The sequence below is a fragment of the Mus musculus genome, chromosome 6 (genome assembly GCF_000001635.26).
Source record: "Mus musculus strain C57BL/6J chromosome 6, GRCm38.p6 C57BL/6J".
In the NCBI taxonomy this organism is placed as follows: Eukaryota; Metazoa; Chordata; class Mammalia; order Rodentia; family Muridae; genus Mus; species Mus musculus.
In genome coordinates, this window is record NC_000072.6 from 142578689 (window position 1) to 142599463 (window position 20775).

General features: G+C 41.2%; 1 protein-coding gene across 10 annotated transcripts in view; it reads right to left on the reverse strand.

The window, feature by feature from the left end:
* Positions 1-9173: 9173 nt before the first annotated feature.
* The window catches only part of Abcc9 (ATP-binding cassette, sub-family C (CFTR/MRP), member 9), a 114905-nt gene continuing 103303 nt past the window's right edge, over positions 9174-20775 (reverse strand). For 4 of the 10 annotated variants that reach the window (XM_006506949.4, XM_006506950.4, XM_006506952.3 and 1 more), the window contains 4 exons: positions 20366-20469; positions 19420-19553; positions 16021-16083; positions 9176-11815 (listed from right to left, as the gene is read on the reverse strand). In XM_006506949.4, the coding sequence (XP_006507012.1) occupies positions 11678-11815; positions 16021-16083; positions 19420-19553; positions 20366-20469 (439 nt within the window). In that variant the 3' untranslated portion in view covers positions 9176-11677. Of the gene's footprint in view, positions 11816-15278; positions 15455-16020; positions 16084-19419; positions 19554-20365; positions 20470-20775 lie in introns of all 10 variants that reach the window. The other 6 variants (NM_021042.2, NM_001044720.1, NM_021041.2 and 3 more) reach the window with 3 other exon arrangements.

The following is a 20775-nucleotide window of genomic DNA, read 5'->3' on the forward strand; positions in this document are numbered from 1 at the left end:
GTGAGGGAGAGAGAGACAATGGGTGAGAGAGAGAGAGAGACAGACAGACAGATAGACAGACAGACAGAGACAGAGAGAAAGAGAGAGACAGAGACACAGAGACAGACACACACTGACAGAAACAGACAGAGACTGACACACACAGAGACAAAGACAGGCAGAGAGAGAGAGAGAGAGAGAGAGAGAGAGAGAGAGAGAGAGAGAGAGAGAGAGAGAGAGAGAGGTGAGCCCAGTCTCTGCTCTATTGTGGAAGGGTTAGGAAGAGATTTCCAAAGATGTCCTTCGCTATCCTGTGCTTTCAAAGGTCCCTGTGTTTTGCAAACCCAGTGACTCATGCAGTGCTTGGAAAGAAAAACCTGACATTTCCCAGAACTCTTTGTTGAGTGGTTGCTTTCTGCCACCTTTCAAAAACTGCCAGCTGCAGAAGGGATTATAAAAGTTGAACATTTCCACCTCACCCCGGAAATGTCACCCAGTTCCAGTGGTTCTCCCCTCCCAACACCTCCCCCTCCTGCGTCCGATCAGGCCTCTTCCCAACCCCACCTGCCCCCAGTCCACCTACGAAATCTATCCTGATTCCCCTCCCCAGGGAGATCTTTGCATCCCCTTCTGCCCTCCTCGATACTTAGCCTCTCTGGGTCCATGGACCACAACATGATTGTCTTTCACTTTACAGTTAATGCTCACTTATCAGTGAGCACACACCATGTTTGTTTTTCTGGGTCTGAGTTGCCTCACTCAGGATGATATTTTCTAATTCCATCCATTTGTCTGCAGATTTCATGTTCTTAACAGCTGAGTAATACTCCATTGTATAAATGTACCACGTTTTTTTAATCCATTCCTCAGTTGAGGGACATCTAGGCTGTTTCCAGTTTCTGGCTATGATGATTAAAGCTGTCAGGAACATAGTTGAGTAAGTATTCTTGTGGGCTGGTGAAATATCTTTTTGGCATATGCCCAGGAATGGTACAACTGGGTTTTGAGGCAGATCGATTCCCAGTTTTCTAAGAAAATGCCATATAATGCCTATATAAGTTTGCTCTCTCATCACCGGTGAAGGAGTGTTTCTCTTGCTCTCTCATCATCTTTGTCAGCGTGAGCTATGACTTCTGTTTTTGATGTTAGCCACCTGACAGGTGTAAGATGGAATCTCAAAGTCATTTCGACTTTCATGTCCCTTGTGGCTAAGGATGTTGAACATGTCTAAGTGTTTCTCAGCCATTTGAGATTTGTTGTTGTTGTTGAGAATTCTGTTTAGATCTGTCCCTATTTAAATTGGATAATTGTATTGATGTCTTGCTTCTTGAGTTACTTATATATTTTTGGAAATTAGTCCTCTGTCAGATATGGAGTTCATCTGTGAACTTAGTGTAGTGGAAACTCCCTGGACTCGATGAGAGTGATCTTACCAAAGACTCCTGGTAGTGGAGGGACAAGGAGCCTGAACCAACCATCTTCTGTAACCAGGTGAGGCCTTAAGTGGAGGGATTGGGACACCAACTCAGCCAAAACAAAACAAAACAAAACAAAACAAAACAAAACAAAACAAAACAAAACCCCCCTTCCTCCTATAGTTTTTCCTGCCTGTTCTGGAACAGGAGCCTAGCAGAATTGCCATCAAAGAGACCAGAGAGACTTCATCCAGCAACTGATGGGTGTAGATGCAGAGTCCCACAGCCAAACATTAGGTGGAGCTTGGGGAGTCCTGTGGAAGAGCGGGAGGAAGGATTGAAGGAGACAGAGAGATCAAGGATATCACAAGAACACAGCCCACAGAATCAACTGGCTAGGACTCATGGGGGCTCCCAGAGCTCAGGGAGCCTTAGGGGTCTGACCTAAGTCCTTGACATATATGCTACAGACAAGCAGCTTGGTGTCCTTTTAGGAATCCTAACAGTGGGAGCAGGATGCTCTTTTGCCTACTTATCGGTCACCTTGTGCAGCCTTGATGTCATATGTGCCTGGCCTTATTGTAGCTCGCTTTTCTTTGCTTGGTTTTTTTTGTTTGTTTGTTTTTAAAGTTTAAAAAATCTAAAGGGACTTTTAGCTTTAAGCCCGAGGAAGCCAGGAGTTTTCTTCTCTGTCACTAAACCAGTGGTATTACTTCAGGTAAAGATTATCTAAGTCAAAAAAAGTTGTAGGGTCAGGTTCGGTTTTTTTTTGTTTTGTTTTGTTTTTTGTTTTTTCGTAAACAGGTTCACACCAGAATTAAATACTTGGAATTTGTTTCTCACTTAAAATATCATAGTACCGTATTTACTGTCAGAACAAAAGGAGTAACCTCTGCTAAGCCGCACACACTTTCTATGAGTTTGAAGGAGAGCTTCTCTTTTATTTCTAAGGTAACTATGAAAGTTGCAGGTGAAGTACTGATTAAGTTCACAGAGCCTTAGGGGGAGAACGATTGGTGGGGATGGTGCTGGAAGTATGGCTCAGTGGTAGAGTAGTTGCCTGGCATACATGAAGGCCATGGGTTCGAATCTCAGCACTGTGCTAAAAACCCAATTCTGCCATTTCCTTTGGAGGCTTTTGAACATCATCACTGTTCCCTCTTTGGTCAAATACAAAGGACTTAGAAGTGATCACCATATCTATGAATACCATTACCAAAAATAATTATGGCTTTCACAAAGCATGATTTATTTGCTATTTTTTATGTTTGTTTTTTTTTTTTTTTGCTTGCAATGCAATTTTTTGTTAGTTCTAACCAATGATAAATAATGACAGAGGTGACTAGTGTAGTTTTCTTCTTGTGATTTTAATAAAATCTTTCAGAGGAAGAACCTTATATTTTGACACAGTATGCTTTATGCTTCTTTAGTGTTTAGTTGGTGACAGAGAACGAATTAAATTATACAAAATGCACATGTTTAAGTGACTCTTTTTAGGCCACTTAGCAGTCAATTAAATTACTAGATTAAAAATGTGGAGCTATTCTTACTTACACTCCTAAACTAGATTGCACTTCTTATGGTGAATTTCTATTTAATGTATTCAATTATGTTTGGTAAACATTTGATTTTGATTTCTGAAGGCAGTTTTCTAAGCCAGATTGGGCCTTATTAGTACTTCTAATTGACTTTCCCCGGCATTGGATACAGCCTTTCCTCTTTGTAGAAGATGGATACAGCCTTTCCTCTTTGTAGAAGGCTCACAGTCCTTCTTCCTGGATAGAAAAAAGTAGAACAGAGCCAGCTACTTCTTGAAAGTTTGCAAGAACGTTGATATCGCCTACTTTTGCATTGTGTGTTTGTGTGTGACGTTGATATCGCCTACTTTTGCATTGTGTGTTTGTGTGTGTAGGGGGGGTGCATGCATGTAGGGCACATGTACATATGCGTGCATGGCTGTGGAGAGCCGAGATACGTGGGACACATGGCACTGTGTGTTTGTGTGTGTAGGGGGGTGCATGCATGTAGGGCACATGTACATATGTGTGCATGTGGACACAGAGACCAGAGGGCAACCTTAGATGCTGTTCTTCAGATCCTGTCCACCTTCTCCTGAGATAAAATCTCTCACTGGACCTTGCCATGTCAGCCGAGCTGGCTGCCACGGAACCCCAATGATTCACCTCTCTTCACCTCCCTGGCACTGGCTTGCTTCTCTTGTTTCTGGGTGTGGTCTTACACCTGTAACTCTGATTGGCTTGGAATTCACTGTTAGCCCAGGCTGGCTTCAGACTAAAAGAGAGCTGCCTGCTTCTGCCTCCTGCATGCTGAAATCAAAGCCCCGCGCTATCATACCTATCTCATCTCAACCTTTTTATGTGGGTTCTGGTAAACCAGGATGTAGGTCCTGATCCTTGGGAGACAAGCATTTCACCCATGGGACCATTTTTCCTGCCTGCTTCGGAGTCATCTCCCCAGCTGTTGCCCCTTTGAACTTCCTGCTGAGACCCCATTTAAGGTCCCCTTATTTTATCCTGTATCTTCCATATGTTCTTGCCCATTTTCTGTCTGGTCTATGCTGCGTCTGGGTGTGTTTCCAACGGAAAGAACTGGAAAGCATTACTTAGTAAGTCCTGTCTATAGTCTATCCACAGATTTCAAAACTATAATTGTTCTATGTCTTACTTCCCAAAATTTTATTTGTTTATTTTAAATTAATTTACTATTTTTAATTATTCTAAAAGGAGCATTAGTAAACGGGCTGAGCTTAGGTCCCTGAGGAATCCTAAGTGTGTACCACCACACCTAACTTCATTTGCTCTTCCAAAGCCCCTGTCTTAGACTAGAGAGATGGCTCTGCAGTTAAGAGACCTTTCTGTTCTTCCAGAGAACAGAGTGTGATTTCCAGCACCAGTGTCAGGAAACGTCAGCTCCCTTGACCCCACACCTCTGGCCTCTGAGGGCACCTGCGCTCATGCATGTGTGTATGTGTGTGTGTGTGTGTGTGTGTGTGTGTGTGTGTGTGTGTGTGTGTGTGTGTGTGTACAACTATCTAACTCCAGATAAAGAGTGGGAATGTGATACACATCGAATCACATCCTTGAACACATCTGCCTCTCCTGGACGGCAACTCCATCATGCCTGAGCTTAGCTTCATAGTTCTTTCTCCCTTTGCTTTACTTGTTGAGCTGTGTGCACGTGGAATCCTGATGTAACGTGTGGTATAAATATATATTTAGCCTTGGAAGACTCTTCCAGGTCCTAAATCAGCTGTGCCATTTCCTCTCCTTCCGCTGGTACCTTGCCTACCTTGTTATTGCTTGTGTTCAGGGGGAAGTGCATTGAGCACATTTTTATCAACTCACCAACAAACACACATGCTTTAAAACCCCTTGCACAAACACACGAAAACCCTTTCCACAAACACACAGGCTTTAAAACCCCTTACAAACACTATTATTTTTGTTAGTTCTTGTGCTAACATTTTCAGCTATTTATATGTTTTTTTAATTATTTGAGAATTTTATACATATTTTGATCATATTCACCTCTCTTCTCTAACTCCGAGATCCACACCCCCATTCCATATCCCTCAGACTTTGAATCTTCATTTGTTTGTTCTTTGTTTCTTTCTTTGTTTCTCTTTCTTCCTTCTTTCTTTCTTCCTTCCTTTCTTCCTTCCTTCCTTCCTTCCTTCCTTCCTTCCTTCCTTCCTTTCTTTCTTTCTTTCTTTCTTTCTTTCTTTCTTTCTTTCTTTCTTTCTTTCTTTCTTTCTTTCTTTCTTTTTTTCTTTCTTCCTTTCTTCCTTTCGGCTGTTTTTTTTTTTTTTTTTTAAGACAATTGAATCCAGTTAGTGCTACCTATAAACTCTTGGGTGTATGGTCATCTACCATTGTGGTTGACCTTCCATGAGCCATACAGTGGATGAAAATTAACCTTCTCCCAGCATTTATCAGTTACCAAATACCATCCCAGCTAGGGGTAGGAAGAGGATACCCAGCCCCTCCCCTTGACACTGGTGTTTTGGCTGGCTTGAGCTTGCACAGCTCTTGTTCATTCTGTCACAAGCACTGTGATTTTGTGTGTGGAATTAGTGTGTCTGAAAAATGTTGCATTAAAACACACTTACATTTTTTTTAAAAAATTCATTCTAGGTTTCTAATTTCCTTAAACAATTTAAATTTGAGTGTGTGATAACCTTTTATTCTTTTAAATTCCATTAGTGATCCGCACTTTACTGTAACACATTGATATTGTTTGTCTTTATCAGGACCTCAGGGGCGTTCATGTTCTGGAGTTACAATTATACAATTTCTCATCTTGATTATATGATTTCCCCAATGCAGAATTAGAATATCAATTTATTTTAAAGGAAAAATCAATCTTGTATTTTTTTTAAAAAATGATATAGTATTTGTCCTCAGGTCTCAGTACTAATATTTCATACTGAAGTGTGCTTTATAATCATGTAGTCAGTTTGTCAGTTTTCACCGTTTGTGGTGAGGAAACTCAGTCCAGCATGGAAGCAGTTTGTCATGTGCCTGTGTTTAGCTTTTTACATATGAAGAGGCAGGAACCCATCGCTGAGTGATAGACATTAAGTGTTTATTATACAACCCAGAATTCTAATTCCCTTCGGTTCCTAGTCAGTAATATCCCAAATATAGTCAAATAGTTCTTTTATTGTATACCATATACACAATAAATTACTTATTCTCAAGCGACATTAACACACCAGTCTAGTGACTCCCGCAGTTAAGAACACAGCCTGGAAGTCAGCTTGCTTCAATTCACCTCTTAGGTCCACTGAAGCTCAGGCAAGTTGGAGCCACTGACCCTCAATTATAATGGGAGATAAAAAGATTTTGCTTCAAAGATTTTTTTCAAGATGAAACTAGAGCATTCTTGCTCATCGTATTCTTACTGGATGTCAACCCTGGAGGAAAATTTTCAAGGGATGGTTTTCTCATATGTATTCTATTAACGTGTGAACTGATGTCATGTTATTTTTCTGGGGTTTTTTTTTCTCCCAATGATTTTATTTCTCTCCTGTTGTTTGATATGAGATGATACCAGACATTACAGGGGTTATATAATATTTAAACCATAAATCATTATTTCATCCCGATGTTTTATTGGCAGGCATAGTTAAGCTTTATTAAAATACCATTTGAGCCAAGAATTCCTCATGAAATATTAGGCCTGCTAATTTTCCCCCTACATTGTTGGACAAAGGCCTAGATGCCTTGTGTTCCCAATATAATCTTTTATCACATTGACTATATGCTAGAAGTAGGAATCAAGAGGGCAGTCCCATTATCACCCACGTCACCGTGTTTCCACCATTTCCTCCTTCCTCTGCCAAGGACACAGACATGCAAGGTTTGGGTTCAATGCTTGGCACTATTGAGTGGGTTGAGGTTTGCTGGGAGAAATGAAGAATACATGAAAAGTCAGAAATCCTAACACAGCTGTGAGCACCGCTCTAGATGCCTGTTACTGCTTGCTGAATAGTTGTGAGAAATGTCCCCATGTAGACTGTGTGGCATAAAGTCATTGCTGTGGGAAAGTAAAACATGGACTTAAACGGCCATCTGGAGGTGATTCCTTGTGGCAGAGTTTTGTTTTGATTTCTTTGGACTTTTCCTCCAGACATGGCAGAGGTTGCCTGGGAGATGTTAGAACAAAAGTTGTGTCAGGCAGCTTACTTGATCATGTGGTAAGCAGAACAAAAATGATTTTCCATCTTAAATACCCCTCCCTCTAAAAAATGAAAATAGTCATTGTCCAATATAATGCATAGTGCCCAGTGCAGTGCATCAGTGCCCAGTGCAGTGCATCAGTGCCCAGCACAGTGCATCAGTGCCCAGCGCAGTGCATCAGTGCCCAGGACAGTGCATCAGTGCACAGCGCAGTGCATCAGTGCCCAGCACACTGCAGCATCCACTTCTTAAGATGACTGCTTATGATTTGGGTTTTCTGATATCACTTCTTGTCATGTCACCTCTAGTTTGTGTTAACTTCTCTTCAACATAAAATTTTATACCTCGAAAGAAGAGGTTTATTTTATTTTGAATTAAGTGTACACATGTGTGACAGGAAAGCATATATTCACATGTGAGTCCATATTCCCATGGAGGCCAGAAGAGGAAGTCAGACCCTGGCTCTGTAATTATAGGTGGAGGTGAGTCATTCAACATAGGTGTTGGGAACTGAACCACTTAGACACTCCCACCCCGACCCCCAATTCCAGACTTTACTTCTGATCTGTGTGTACCTCCTGGTCACAAGGTTTGACCTCAGAGGCAAATCCTTGACTTAAACTGATAGTGGGCCAAATTGTCCTAGGCACCCAGAAAGAACGGCTGGAGGAAGCTGACTACTCACTTCCCTGATCCTTTGGGCAGACAATCTGAAACACAGACATGGCTGTAAGTCTGGATGCTAGAGAATTTTGCATCAAACCATTCATAAAGGCTGCATGGAAGGTGAGAACACATGGAGTTGTTCATAAAGTCTGTGTGCAAGGCCAAAAGGCAGCAGAGAAGGTCGTGCAACAGAAAGAGGATGAAAACTTGGGAGACACTGGAATGGAAGGAGAGACCTATTCCCAGACTGACCTCTAGATCTGTCCCTGTCATCAACCTTCCTGAGCCCTGATGCCACACAATTCCAGTACTGACTGACATGCCTCTCCTGACCCTTGCTCTTTGAGAAACAGGGTATTGGTGACTGCAGTGTGAATGGCCAGTAGAAATTTGCTGCAGGGCATATAATAGAAGGTGACTTAAATCCCATGTAGAAAACACAGTGTGGAATGTCAACATATAAATGTGAAGATGTTTGGAAAAAAATGTGGCAATGGGAAAAAGAACCAGGATCATGTTCTTTCCACTCCTTTAACACTGGGAAATATCAGCAACCCCCCAACACACATGTACGCACATACACACTCACCACACTGAGGACAGACACATAGGGGCATGGTTTATATCTGCAAATGTATATGGCATGGGGAATATACGTTCGGAACTCAAACTCAGCAGAATCCCATGCCAACGGTTTGATAGCTAACTCAGATGTGGAAAGCACACATTGCTTTCTCATGAACAATATTCATGCTTAGAATCCCCACTGCTGGTTAAATGACAAAAGAAGATGATGTTGATCATCCTGGCTGTCTTCTCAGATAAGATCCAGAACAAGATCGCATCAGCAAGGAACCCTAACAATGAATCTCATGACATGGAGTGTCGGAGGAACTCAGAGTAAAGTGACATCAGTGACGAAGAGAATCCAGAGGCCAGAGGGTCACTCGTGAGTTCACTAGCCTCAGCTAAATAGTGAGTGTGGGGGATGGGGGGGGGGAAGAGGCTGAGGTGACTTAACCCAAACTTGGCCAATTATAAGTCTCATCTGAGGCACTTGCTAGAAACATATAGACATCTCTTCCTTGGTGAGTTTGATCAGGTGAATCCTACCAATACTTAATAAATCAATGATATCAATAACTTGCAGTCACTGAATTAAGTTTCAGGTGCACACTATCAACTGGTGTTTTCTCTGCTAATAGTTGGCATGTAGTTTTGGGGTATTTGAGTTGGTCCCCTCAATGGAAATAGACTTGGAGTGTGTTCATAAAAGTGACAGGACACATATGTGACACTTGCAAATCATGAAGGCAGGCAGGCTAACTACTGCCTGGCAAGTATATTGATTTATAGCTGTTGACTGGTTAACACTCAATGAAACTGTCTGTGGAAGAAACATTACTCTCCATAACTGAGTAAACAAAAGGACTAATTTATTGTATAAGGTAAGCCAATACGTTCTCATGTACTATTGAGAGTAAACATACAGTGTACATAATAAACAGATTTAATATACTGAGAATAAATAGAATAAACATATCAGGGAATAATAAAGAGCAACCCATAGTTACAGCCACATGACTAGCAGTTAAAAAAAAAAGTCAATGGAGAAATTACTTTATTCACTTGGATCTATTCACTTGTTTTAGTGCCAAGGGCCCAAAGATGGGCAGGATATGGTCCTGATCATAGTACCAGATGCTTAGAAAGATCTTTCAATACCTAACCTAGATATTGACGAATCATGAGAAATAGCGGGGGTGGGAGGGTAACCTTTGAGGAAAGCGATCCTTACTCACATGCTGATTCCGTCATTTTACCATGAACTTTTTTGTTTTGTTTGCATTTATTGCTTTTTATAGTTAGAATAAATATGTGTGGTGTTGATTTGGTAAGATCAATATAAACTTTAGCTCTGAAAATAATTGAGATTATTTTCTTTTCTTATGGTTTTACCTACAGTAAAAGCACGTTTCTGTCATCGGAGGTAGCCCAAGCAACGCAATGCCAGCCGGACCGACTGAGATGTCGCCCCTGATTCCATTTGGTAGGTTTTGTTTTGCAGATTATCAGACATTTCCTCACCTCAAGTAAGTAAAAGGTTCAAGGAATCAAAAGTCACTTAGGGTGCACAGGGTGGTGAAGTGGCTACACTGAGGGGCTGCTTCTGTAGGTGGATGCTGTTGCTATGTGAGAAGGAGGGCTTGCTGGATGATAAACATCATGACATTCAGCTCCAACAGAACCTTTCACGCCTGCAGTATTTTAGTAGATTGGTCAGATTTTTATGAAGTACTTTGAGGTTGAACTTATTGGTAATGGCTGTGATCGACTGGCTTTCTGCAAATAATACTATTACTTTCTTCTAACGAAGTTTTAGATACAGAAGAAAATGTAGCTATTTAAACTAAGTAATCTGGACCATTTTTGTCCATATTTATGAACATTTTTCTTACATTACATTCTATAGCCATGAAGGCAGCTTGATATATCCTGATGCACAAGAACTGTATGTAGGTCGTGAAACAGAATAAACAACACGTTAAAATGAGTACAGGAACCACGGGGAAGGAACATGTATTTTCTGTGAAGACCCTTATATGAAATTCAGCAGCGCTCATGTCCACTGGGTAAATGTTACAGAAACTGTGGATGGTGGAACACCAGGGGAGGCAACTTCAGTCAGCTTTGCTTTATTAATTGGCATTTGAATGAAATATGACACTAATATCATACAGACTTCTGGTACGCTCTTCATAATTAGAACAGGACAAATGGTCGAATGCATGATCTCAATGCCTATCACTGAAATTTGCCCAAGTAAAAATAAACCCTTGCTACCTATGTAACTGCAGAGCATGAGATTCTTCTATCTTCCCACAGAGATGCATGGCTGGGAATACCTGGTACCTCTGAGGAATGTGCACATGCCAAGATTAGCATAAAGCCAAGCTATGCTGTGAAAATGTGTGTGTGTGTGTGTGTGTGTGTGTGTGTATGTGTAACAGATAAGGCCATTGATCCATTTTCTTTTGGGTCCTAAATAATATAGCATTTCAGAGTTCAGAGTCATTGCCTGGCTGATAAAGAATTAAACTCTAGAAAACCTAGGTTGCCTATCACTGAAGGACTGAAGCTAACTTGAACTTTCTCTTTGTTGAACAGAGGAAAATGGATACAAGTATAATGTTTTCAAATATACAACCCCTTTTGGTGATCTTTTCTTTTGTGAAGGGTTAGCTTTATAGAGGTACCAAAAATGTGATAGCTTCTTGATGACAGGAAATTATTTAAAAGGGAAAAGTTAAAACCAATATTAATAATGTTAAATGCATAGAAAATATTCTCCTACAGTAGATCATGAATGTGAGTATTTTGTTAGAAAATGAATTTTCTTTTACCCTGCTACATGGGCACATCAACAGCAAGGTCATGCTAGTCTTCCAAATAAGAGTGTGGTAACAGCTGGGTGGTGGTGGCGCACGCCTTTAATCCCAGCACTTGGGAGGCAGAGGCAGGTGGATTTTTGAGTTTGAGGCCAGCCTGGTCTACAGAGTGAGTTCCAGGACAGCCAGGGCTATACAGAGAAACCCTGTCTCAAAAAAAAAAATGATAGTACTAAGAGTGTGGTAACACAGATTACTCATTTTAGCTCCCATGCTTGACACTTCTCTCCAATGGCTTTACCTCTTAAGGCTGCTAGCATGATTTAATGTAGCCTACTTTTCGAGTGTGGACAGATCGTAGTAAATGAACCTATAACACACGTATCTCAGAAACTGTTAAACCAAAACAGGAAATAGAAATCTCAACTCTCCACACAGAAATCCGTCAAAGTTGGCAAAGGTGAAGACCGCTCAGGTGGGCCGACGGTAGGCATTGAAGTACTTGTGCTGTTGAGAGACAATCCTGTCACATGTCTGCACGGACAAACGAGGCAAACACTCCATCTTCCTGGGCCAAGAGGCTTTCCGGGGTGTCGTATTCCAAAATATTTCCTCTCTTCATCACAATAACCAGGTCTGCAGTCAGAATGGTGTGAACCCGATGCTGCGTGAACGTGAGAAACATCGACATTTGCTATGAATTTGAGCACAAGAGCCAAGACGGTGAATATGAATATCTCACAGACTGGTCATGCATGGTTGCTTCTTTTTACTTTGGGTGTACCAAGAAATACCCTTTCCTTGTATGAATTAATTAATTCATTTATATGCTTTTAAATGCCAGCCAGCATGGTGGGGTTTTGTTTGCTCTGTCTTAACTTCAGTGCAGCCATTACTCACTGTTGCACTGAAACTTGACAACTGTACACAGTAATAAATGTGCCTCAGTGAAATGCCAAAGGGAGCCCATATGAACCAGCTCGGTTCTATTTTATTCTTGATTATAGTTAGTTCATGTGTGAGCCCACTAAATACCTGGATTAACAAATAATAAAAAGGACCCTGAGAGACTCTGGTCTGGAAATCTGGAGAAGTCTATTCTGGCATTCAACATTTGAATGCATTATATAGGGTTATTGACCTGTAGTCTCTTAGGGCATTATTCAGAGTTATTGACCTGTAGCACATTATAGCGCCCTTGGGATAGGGGATTTGGTGTTATTTATTAACAACATAACAACATTTTTTTCTTTCTTTCTTTTTTCTTTTTTTTTTTTTTTTTTTTTTGGTTTTTCGAGACAGGGTTTCTCTGTGTAGCCCTGGATGTCCTGGAACTCACTCTGTAGACCAGGCTTGCCTCGAACTCAGAAACCTGCCTGCCTCTGCCTCCCAAGTGCTGGGATTAAAGGCATGAGCCACCACTAATAACTGCCATTTATAAAGCATGCATCCTATGTTAGTGCACCGCACACATGAACTTGTGAACCATCAACAGTTTCTTCAGCTGCAAGTCTCCCTTCCCTCCACCTTATCAAACATACAACTAGGGTTCAGACAGATCAAGAAAAGTAGAGAGGTGGCACAGATAATTAACAACAGAATTATCATCGGATTATTATTGAGACAAGTTTACAGGTTTCAGAGGTACTGAACTTGGCAAAGTGCTTCCACCCTGCTCCTGAACCTGGCTACCTCAGGGATGTTCACCAGCCACGATGACTGTTACAGTGATGCGTGTGAGCAGGCTCCGTGTCAGGCCAGCAGACATTTTAGCCACCCCACCCGTGACCTGTGCAATCTTCATCAACACCATACCCGTGGATGCTGCTGCTTTGCAGCTGTAATGATGGCGGTGCTGATGCTGCCTTCTGCCATGATGTGAGATAAATGCTTTTGGAAACTGCCACCTTTTCTGGCACGAGTAAGTAAATGATAAATAGCAGCTGCTGTGAGAAATTCTCTTGACGGTTTAGAAAGGAAAACTGCAGTGCCCTTACTCTTGCTGAAATTAGTCTTCTAGCTAATGAAAATGGAAAGTCAGCCTTGTGCAATTTTAAATTTGCTGGGAGACATGCTTTAAAAGTATCAACAAGCTTTATCAATTAAAAAATTTATTAGTGAGAAATAACTGCTTTAATGATATTTCTATTGTCTGCAGGGTGTGATTCCACAGATTGTTGAAGAAACCTATCAACTATTTAATTGTTGGCTGAACTTCCCTGTTGAGTGTTTAATAGAGTGAAGATAACCAAACTAAAACAACAGCAAGCTGTTGAATGTGTATACGTGCACACACACATGCACACACACGTACACACACACACACACACACACACACACACACACACACACACACAGCCTCCATCTGCCCCCTGTGTTAACATTTTGATGTGTAAAAACAATTTAAAAACTTCAATCCTTCTCCTCTCTTCTGTCCATTTCTGTTTGAGGGGCATGGTGTGTTTTAGACCTGAGAGTGACTCTCAAGTTCTACTTGCCACTTTCAAGTTCTCAGTAGTCACCCACAGCTATTTTTAGAAATTAGCCAGGACTTAAGGGGCAATGCCCATCTTTGAGAAAAGATCAGAGGCTTTTGTACCCCCACACACTTCAAAGAAATAAACTGAGCAAATTGTCTTATAACAATGCATTTTCTCTTTAGAAAAAGATCATTTCTTCAATGACCATTTCAAAAGTGCTTTAAAAAACAAATTGGCTTTTATATCTATGAAGACAGTTATATAAACATTAATATAACAGTCTAAAATCATGTTTACTAAAATATTATAAATATTGAAAAATTTTAGCCAATAGAAATAAATACAGCTTGTGTTTATCCCATTAATTTGCATTATTTTTGGTTGTTGTTGAGAAAGCGTGGGGTCAGTTTTAATAGTGTTGAAGAACATTTCAAAATGCTCCAGAGTAGTTAATCCAATTAAAAGTGAAGAATAAATCATTTCCATAAATAAATACCGGGAAATAATTTGGTATGTGATGACGCCTCTTAGGAAGCTGGGGAAAAATGTGTATTTTAAGATATTTTATATCATTTAGTGTCAGTTAACCAAGGCAGCGGAAGAACTTTTAACTAGAGAAAGAAAACAAATCTTTGTAGAGCTCCGGATCGTTCTGGAAGAAGTCCATGACATGTGTTGTGCTGGTCTGTCTTTGATGAGCCACTTGTGCAGGGTGGGCCTCTGTACAGACTCTCAGACAAGCCTCATCCCTCTAGCCTTTAGGTGTGTTGGGAATGGGGGGAGTGTAATGACCTTCACATTAAGGGTTTAGAAGACTGGACAAAAGATTTGTGTTAACTAGTCCTCAAATACAGTTAGAAATCAGATAACAGAATGCAATCTTTCATTTAAAGATACAACTCAGGATCAAGATAAATACTTCATGGGACTCCCAACCCCACCATGCTTCATGCAGAGTAGAGCAGAGACTTGGTCTCCTGGGTTAGCAAGGGTCTGACATTCCTCTATCTTCCGGGTCATGAAGGAGAAAAACAGGGAATTCTTCCTTCTCCTAAATATCTCCCTACATGTCTCTAGCGAGGCAATTCTTGAAGCATATTCAAGAAGTGTTTTTCATGTTAGCTGGTTCTCTCGCCTCTTAGATTATTTACCATGGTGAGAATGAAGTTCTGAAGCTCCAGCCTTCAGGAAGGGGGAAGCACAGGGCTTATCAGGAAAATTAGAGAGAATGGGGGTTCCTTTACCTGGGCCCCATGGGAAGTCATTTTCTGGATCTTGAGAAAGATACACTTCAAAGAGTGGTCTTTCTCCCAAGAGTAGCAAGTGCCCCCCAAAGCACAGGGTCCTCAGCAATTATATTAAGTAATCCCTTAAAGCCATCTTTGGGCAGGTAATGCACATGGCAATTTTAAGGGTGACTAGAAAACAGCCTCAGATCAACTGGTCCTTAGGCCAGAGGTAAACCTAGCTCTTGCTTCTTAAATGCTCTCTTTGAGAACATAAGATGCCACACACAATGCAAGCATTCGGGTGAGCTGACTGTGCAGTTAGACCCTGTGGTTAGTTCCTCCCCCTCCAAGCCCCACTCCTCTTAATCACAGCCTGCTCTCTGCTTTACTCAGCGGAGGATGCCACTAAGACAACTACCAGAGAATGAGACACTTGTCGGAGCAGATCACGCTGGTCTACTTGTTGGTCATCACCAAAGTAGAAAAGAGGCCATTCTTGTGCTGGAGCAGGTTTGGACCAGTATCACACTCCACTAAAATACCCTCAGAAAAGACTAAAACAAGGCCTGCATCCACAATAGAAGAGACACGGTGCTGGAGGAAAGAGAGGTGGAGAGAGAGGAGAATCAGCAGGAAAAAATGGACGAGTGTTATCATTAAACAAAGTCTTCAGTGATGTCAAAGATCCAAACAAAAACAAGAGGAAGAGACAGAAAACAAACACCCTTGCAAGCACGAAAATCAACACAGGGCTAAGTGACTCGTGGACCTGGTTGCTACTGAATGTACGGATATCACCTTCCCCTGCTGTGAGCTATCCCATTGACTTCTATTTTAAAACAGACAAATGGATAGAAGCAGAGAAAATACACATGAATATTAGCTAAATTGGCAATGGAATTTAGGAGCATTCCTTCTGAAATGTTCCTTCCAACCATCATGGTATTGAAAATTAGCACACTTAGCATGTGATCAGCTGGTGTCCTTACATTTCAGATGATGCCATTGAAAAAATATATATAATGTGAAATAAGAAAGAAATACACAGTTCAACATAAGAATATTTTACCTTTTCAGACTTAAAGCTCATAGACCCTTATAATCAAAGCTACAGAAGAATGTGTGACACTCCACCCCCCCCCCCCCCGCATGTCACTTACAGCTATGGTTACGACCGTGCGATCCGCAAAGGCTGTCATGACTACTTTCTGCAAAATGTTTTCCTGCCAAAAGAAAAGAGAAAAGTTTCAATTTTCAGGTGCCTACTCTCTCTTGCTACAACATTTTATAGCCCAGGGTAATATTTTCACTGTCCAGTTCCTTCTGAGCACGCTCGCTCCAAGCCTTCTGCGGAGGTTGACAGAAAGTATAGCCAGTGTCAGGCTGTGTTCTCGAAATGCCTTCCAAATGCAAGAAATGTCAGTGGTCTCAAGTAAAAAGGGGACCATGAGAATGGAGGAAGAGATGTTCTTTTTTTAAAAAAAGATTTATTTATAACAATTTTAATCTTGTGTGTACTGTGTGTGTGTGTATATATATATATATATATATAGTACATATATATATATATATATATATATATATATATATATATATATATATATATATATATATATATATATGCTACGTGTGTGCAGGTAACCCACAGAAGCCAGAAGAGGGCACCGAACTCCCTGGAACTACTGTTGTGTGGTGGCTCAGGTTCTGTGCTAGAGCTTGAAGTGCTATGACTACTGAGCAGCTCTGCTGCCCCAGATATCTCAAGGGGCTGGGAGGGGAAGTAGTGGAATACAAGTGTCTTGAAAGCAGAAGAGAAGTCTAATTTGGAGGAGAGTACCAGGGCAGGAGCCATGTGGGATGGGGTGAATAAGAAGAAAGCAGAGTGGCATTCAAGAGGGAAAGTGTCATGATGAACCTGATACTTTGTATACTAGCAAAAGTATTATGATGAACCCGGCTACTTTGTATGCTAACTGAAAAAGAAAACTCAGTGGTCGATCTTGCCAGGAACCTCAAAGGGGAAAATGCACCTCATACGCATGGAAATGCATGCTCTTATTAGACCACAAGCTGCACATGATGGAAGCTAATCAAACCCTGGTGCTGACCTTTGTCTTAGCAAACAAAGAGAACTGAAGTCCATGCCAAAATCTGGATGTTTGACCCATAGGGAATGTTTATGAAAAAAAATACATTTCTTCATATCACAAAATATGAATATCATTATATTTGAAAAGTGTGAAGTCTGTCTCACTCTTACAGGAAAAGTTGGTCACCTACGTATCTCACATAGGTTACTTGATTCAAATATTCTCACTCCCTCTCTTCTACACTATGCAGAAGCAGTTATGTTTGAAATGGGAGAAACTTCCAACTGTAGGCCATTTGTTATTTTATACAATGTTAGCTGTGATGTCATATAACTTGGTAATATACTTTGATTAGTCCTAATAGGGCAGAGAAGCTGGGATGTCAGGCATAGTGGTGCGTGCCTGTAATCCCCAGTGCTGAGGAGAGAGATGCAGGATTACAAGCTTGAGGTGAGCCTGGCATGACAGTGAGTTTCAGCCTAGCTAGGATTACATCAGAAGACTCTGTCTTAGACAGTGGGGATGAGGGAGATGGAAATGGAGTTACATTAGCATTTTCATAAATGGTTGGTTCCTAACAATCTTGAAATGGCTTTATTGGGTCTAATTTTACTCGATCTGAGCCAAGCAACCAGAAAGCAGCATGGAGTTAAGGTACAAAGTCTCTGGCCTTTTTCCATGGAGAAACCCACTCTTCGTTCCAATCATTACAAACCTTAAAAAAATTTACAAATTGCTGTAGATGATGGATGGCCATAGTTATCATGGTTTACTGAAAAGACTGAACATTCTACAGTTCAGAGTTCCCCTGATCTGTGACCTTATTCCTGAGCACACCATACTGCTGTGCCCTGAGATTACACCTTGAAATGTATCAGAAAATAAGGATCTGGTATAGATGAGTGCAATTCATTCCTCCAGACTAAGACCTCTGCTAACAGCCTCTATTTTTCCTCCCTCCTCCCTCCTTCCCCTTCCCTTCCTCCTTCCCTCCCTTCCTCCTCTCCCCCCAACACCCCCCCCACAAGCTCCGCAACATTCTTTCTGCTCCATTTCCCTGACATTCATTTCTTTTCGATTGTGTAAGGCCATGCGGGGGTCTGTCTTCCTGTTCTTTTAGAACAATACCTTACAGTTCCAACCACACAGTCACCAGCGGCAGAGTGTCCCCTTCTTAAAGACTCTACATACCACATTCTCTTTATCCGTCTGCCTACACACTTCGGTGTATGAATTAATGTCAACAATGCTGATAGGAACAAGGCCATAAAGTCTCCTGTCTAGTATACAGAGTCTGATTCCTTTTGATATATACCCAGTAGTTGGCTACTGGGTCCACATGGCAGACTTGGTTTTAGCTTTTGAGGAATTTCCATATATCTTCCAAGTCAGCTGCATTACTGTTCATCTTTACCAACAGGGTGCCTTCAGTCCCTTTTCTCTCTGTCCTCCACAGTGCTCATTGCATGGCACAATCAGCTCAGTTAATTGTAATGTCACATCCTGTAAAGTTGTGGACAGATTTTCAACATTTCCACTACATAGAAGTGTGATAAACTTCTTGGGTTAGAAGTGTGCTCATCTGCTGATTGACTCTTTCTACAATGTATAATATGGATGGTGATGTCACATTGTTCTCCTTCCATGTGTGTGTGTGTATATGTGTGTATGTGTGTTTGTATGTGTATGTGTGTGTGTATATGTGTATGTGTGTATGTATGTGCGTATGTGTGTATATGTGTGTGTAGGTATGTTTGTATGTGTATGTGTGTGTATGTGTGTATGTGTGTGTGTATGTGTATGTGTGTATACGTGTGTGTGCATGTGTGTGTATGTGTGTGCATGTGTGTGTGTGTGCATATGTGTATGTATGTGCGTATGTGTGTATATGTGTGTGTATATGTGTGTGTGTGTATGTGTGCATATGTGTGTGTGTGCATGTGTGTGTATGTGTGTGTATGTGCGTGTGAGTATGTGCATGTATGTGTGTGTGTATTTGTGTGTGTGTGCTAAGATGACAAATAGTCTGCATTAAGGTATCTGGTGTTCATTTCACATTTCCTCTCAATAGTTTTAGAAGTTTGAACTCATGTCAAGTGAAAATGTTAAGGTGAGTTTAAGAGATCAAGTGGCTTGTCCAAGGCCACACTTAGTGTATAGCAGGGCTTGAGGAGACATTGAGTATTTCAACCTCAATTTCACTTCTCTTTCTGCTATACCACCCTGCTAATCTGTAATATCCCAATGGGTGAGGGCTGACTTCGATTTTCTCAGTGAATCTCCAGTCTAACTGTACCATATTAAAAGTGAGTCTTGGTGACAGAAATCCTTTTGGGGATGATCAAGGCCATTGTTGGGAGTCATTTGCAACAGTAGCATCAAGGATTTAGAACCCAGGCAGATGAATATACCACAATTTTCAGACACATTTCCAGCACATTGGCTTTTGAGGCTGAGATGTGAGCTCACCGTGGCCATGTCGATGGAAGCAGTGGCTTCATCCATGATGAGTATACTGCTCTTCCGAACAAAGGCCCTGGCCAGGCAGAACAGCTGTCTCTGTCCAACACTGAAGTTCTCACCACCTTCGGTGACAGTGGCATCTGAGGGAAGATAGCAAGAGACTCACTGACAATAGAAAGAAACATTCTGGGGAAGGACAGAGTTGGAAAAGAGAATATGACATGTGCTCTGTTAGCATGGTGTGCTGTTGAAGAGATGTCACTTCGGGGAGTAAGGATGGTGCTGGCTTATCTTATTGTGGATAACGTGGAAAATTATGCCCTAACAGCAAGTCAAGAAATACCGCTAGCCATTTGCAAGACCGGAAGACCTTGGAAATTGTTGAATTATTTAATCCAGTTTTCCTGGGAGATTGTGTGATATACCTTCCTATGGCCTAGGAAGACCAAGTGGCTCAACCAAGGACATTTTTGTGTAGTAGGTTTTGAGAAAAATAGAATATTCCAACCCCAACTCCATTTCTCTTTCTGTTATATCACCCTGTGATATATCAACCCTGCTAATCTGTATTCTCCCAGCAGATGAGGGCTCAGTCTGTTTTTATATATGTATTTCTATTACTAATGTTTGCATATTAAAACAAACAAATAAATGAACAAATAGAGATGAGGGCTGAGAGATAGCCAAGTGGTTAAGAGCACTGGCTGCCCTTTGCAGAAGACCTGTGTTTTGTTCTCAGCACACACATGATGGCTTTCAACCTCCATTAACTCCAATCTGATGTCTGCTCCTGGCCTCTGTGGGCAGTGCATGCACACATTACACATACAGCTGAACAGTTCTGAATATACATGAATAAAATTGGGGCTTAGAATCACGCAGTTCTATCAGAGTGTGGAGCTGGAGGCACATGGAGTGGGGGTGCTAAGGAACCAATAACCAGACACCGTACCTAAGCCTCCGGGCAGAGATTTGACCATATTCTTCAGCTGGGCAATTTCTAGAGCCTCCCAGAGCCTGTCATCTGTGCACTTGCATTCAGGATCCAGGTTAAACCTGTAGGGGAACATCTCTGTGTATCAGTGATTGTGAACACAGAGCAATGTTTTCAATACCCAGAACAGGGCTCGGTTCATAGCAAGCACAGAACTCAAATACAGTCTAGAAAATGTCCCTACAGAACTGATTCTAAACACATAAATCTATATGGGACCAAACAGTACACAACAGAAGTATTCGGAGTGTATCAGAGATACAAGTTGAAGCCGTACTGCTAAATAACTTGATGCATCTAGAACTTTTAAAAATATTTTTATTTTAAAAATGAAAGTATAGTTACATAATTTCTCCCCGTCCCTTTCC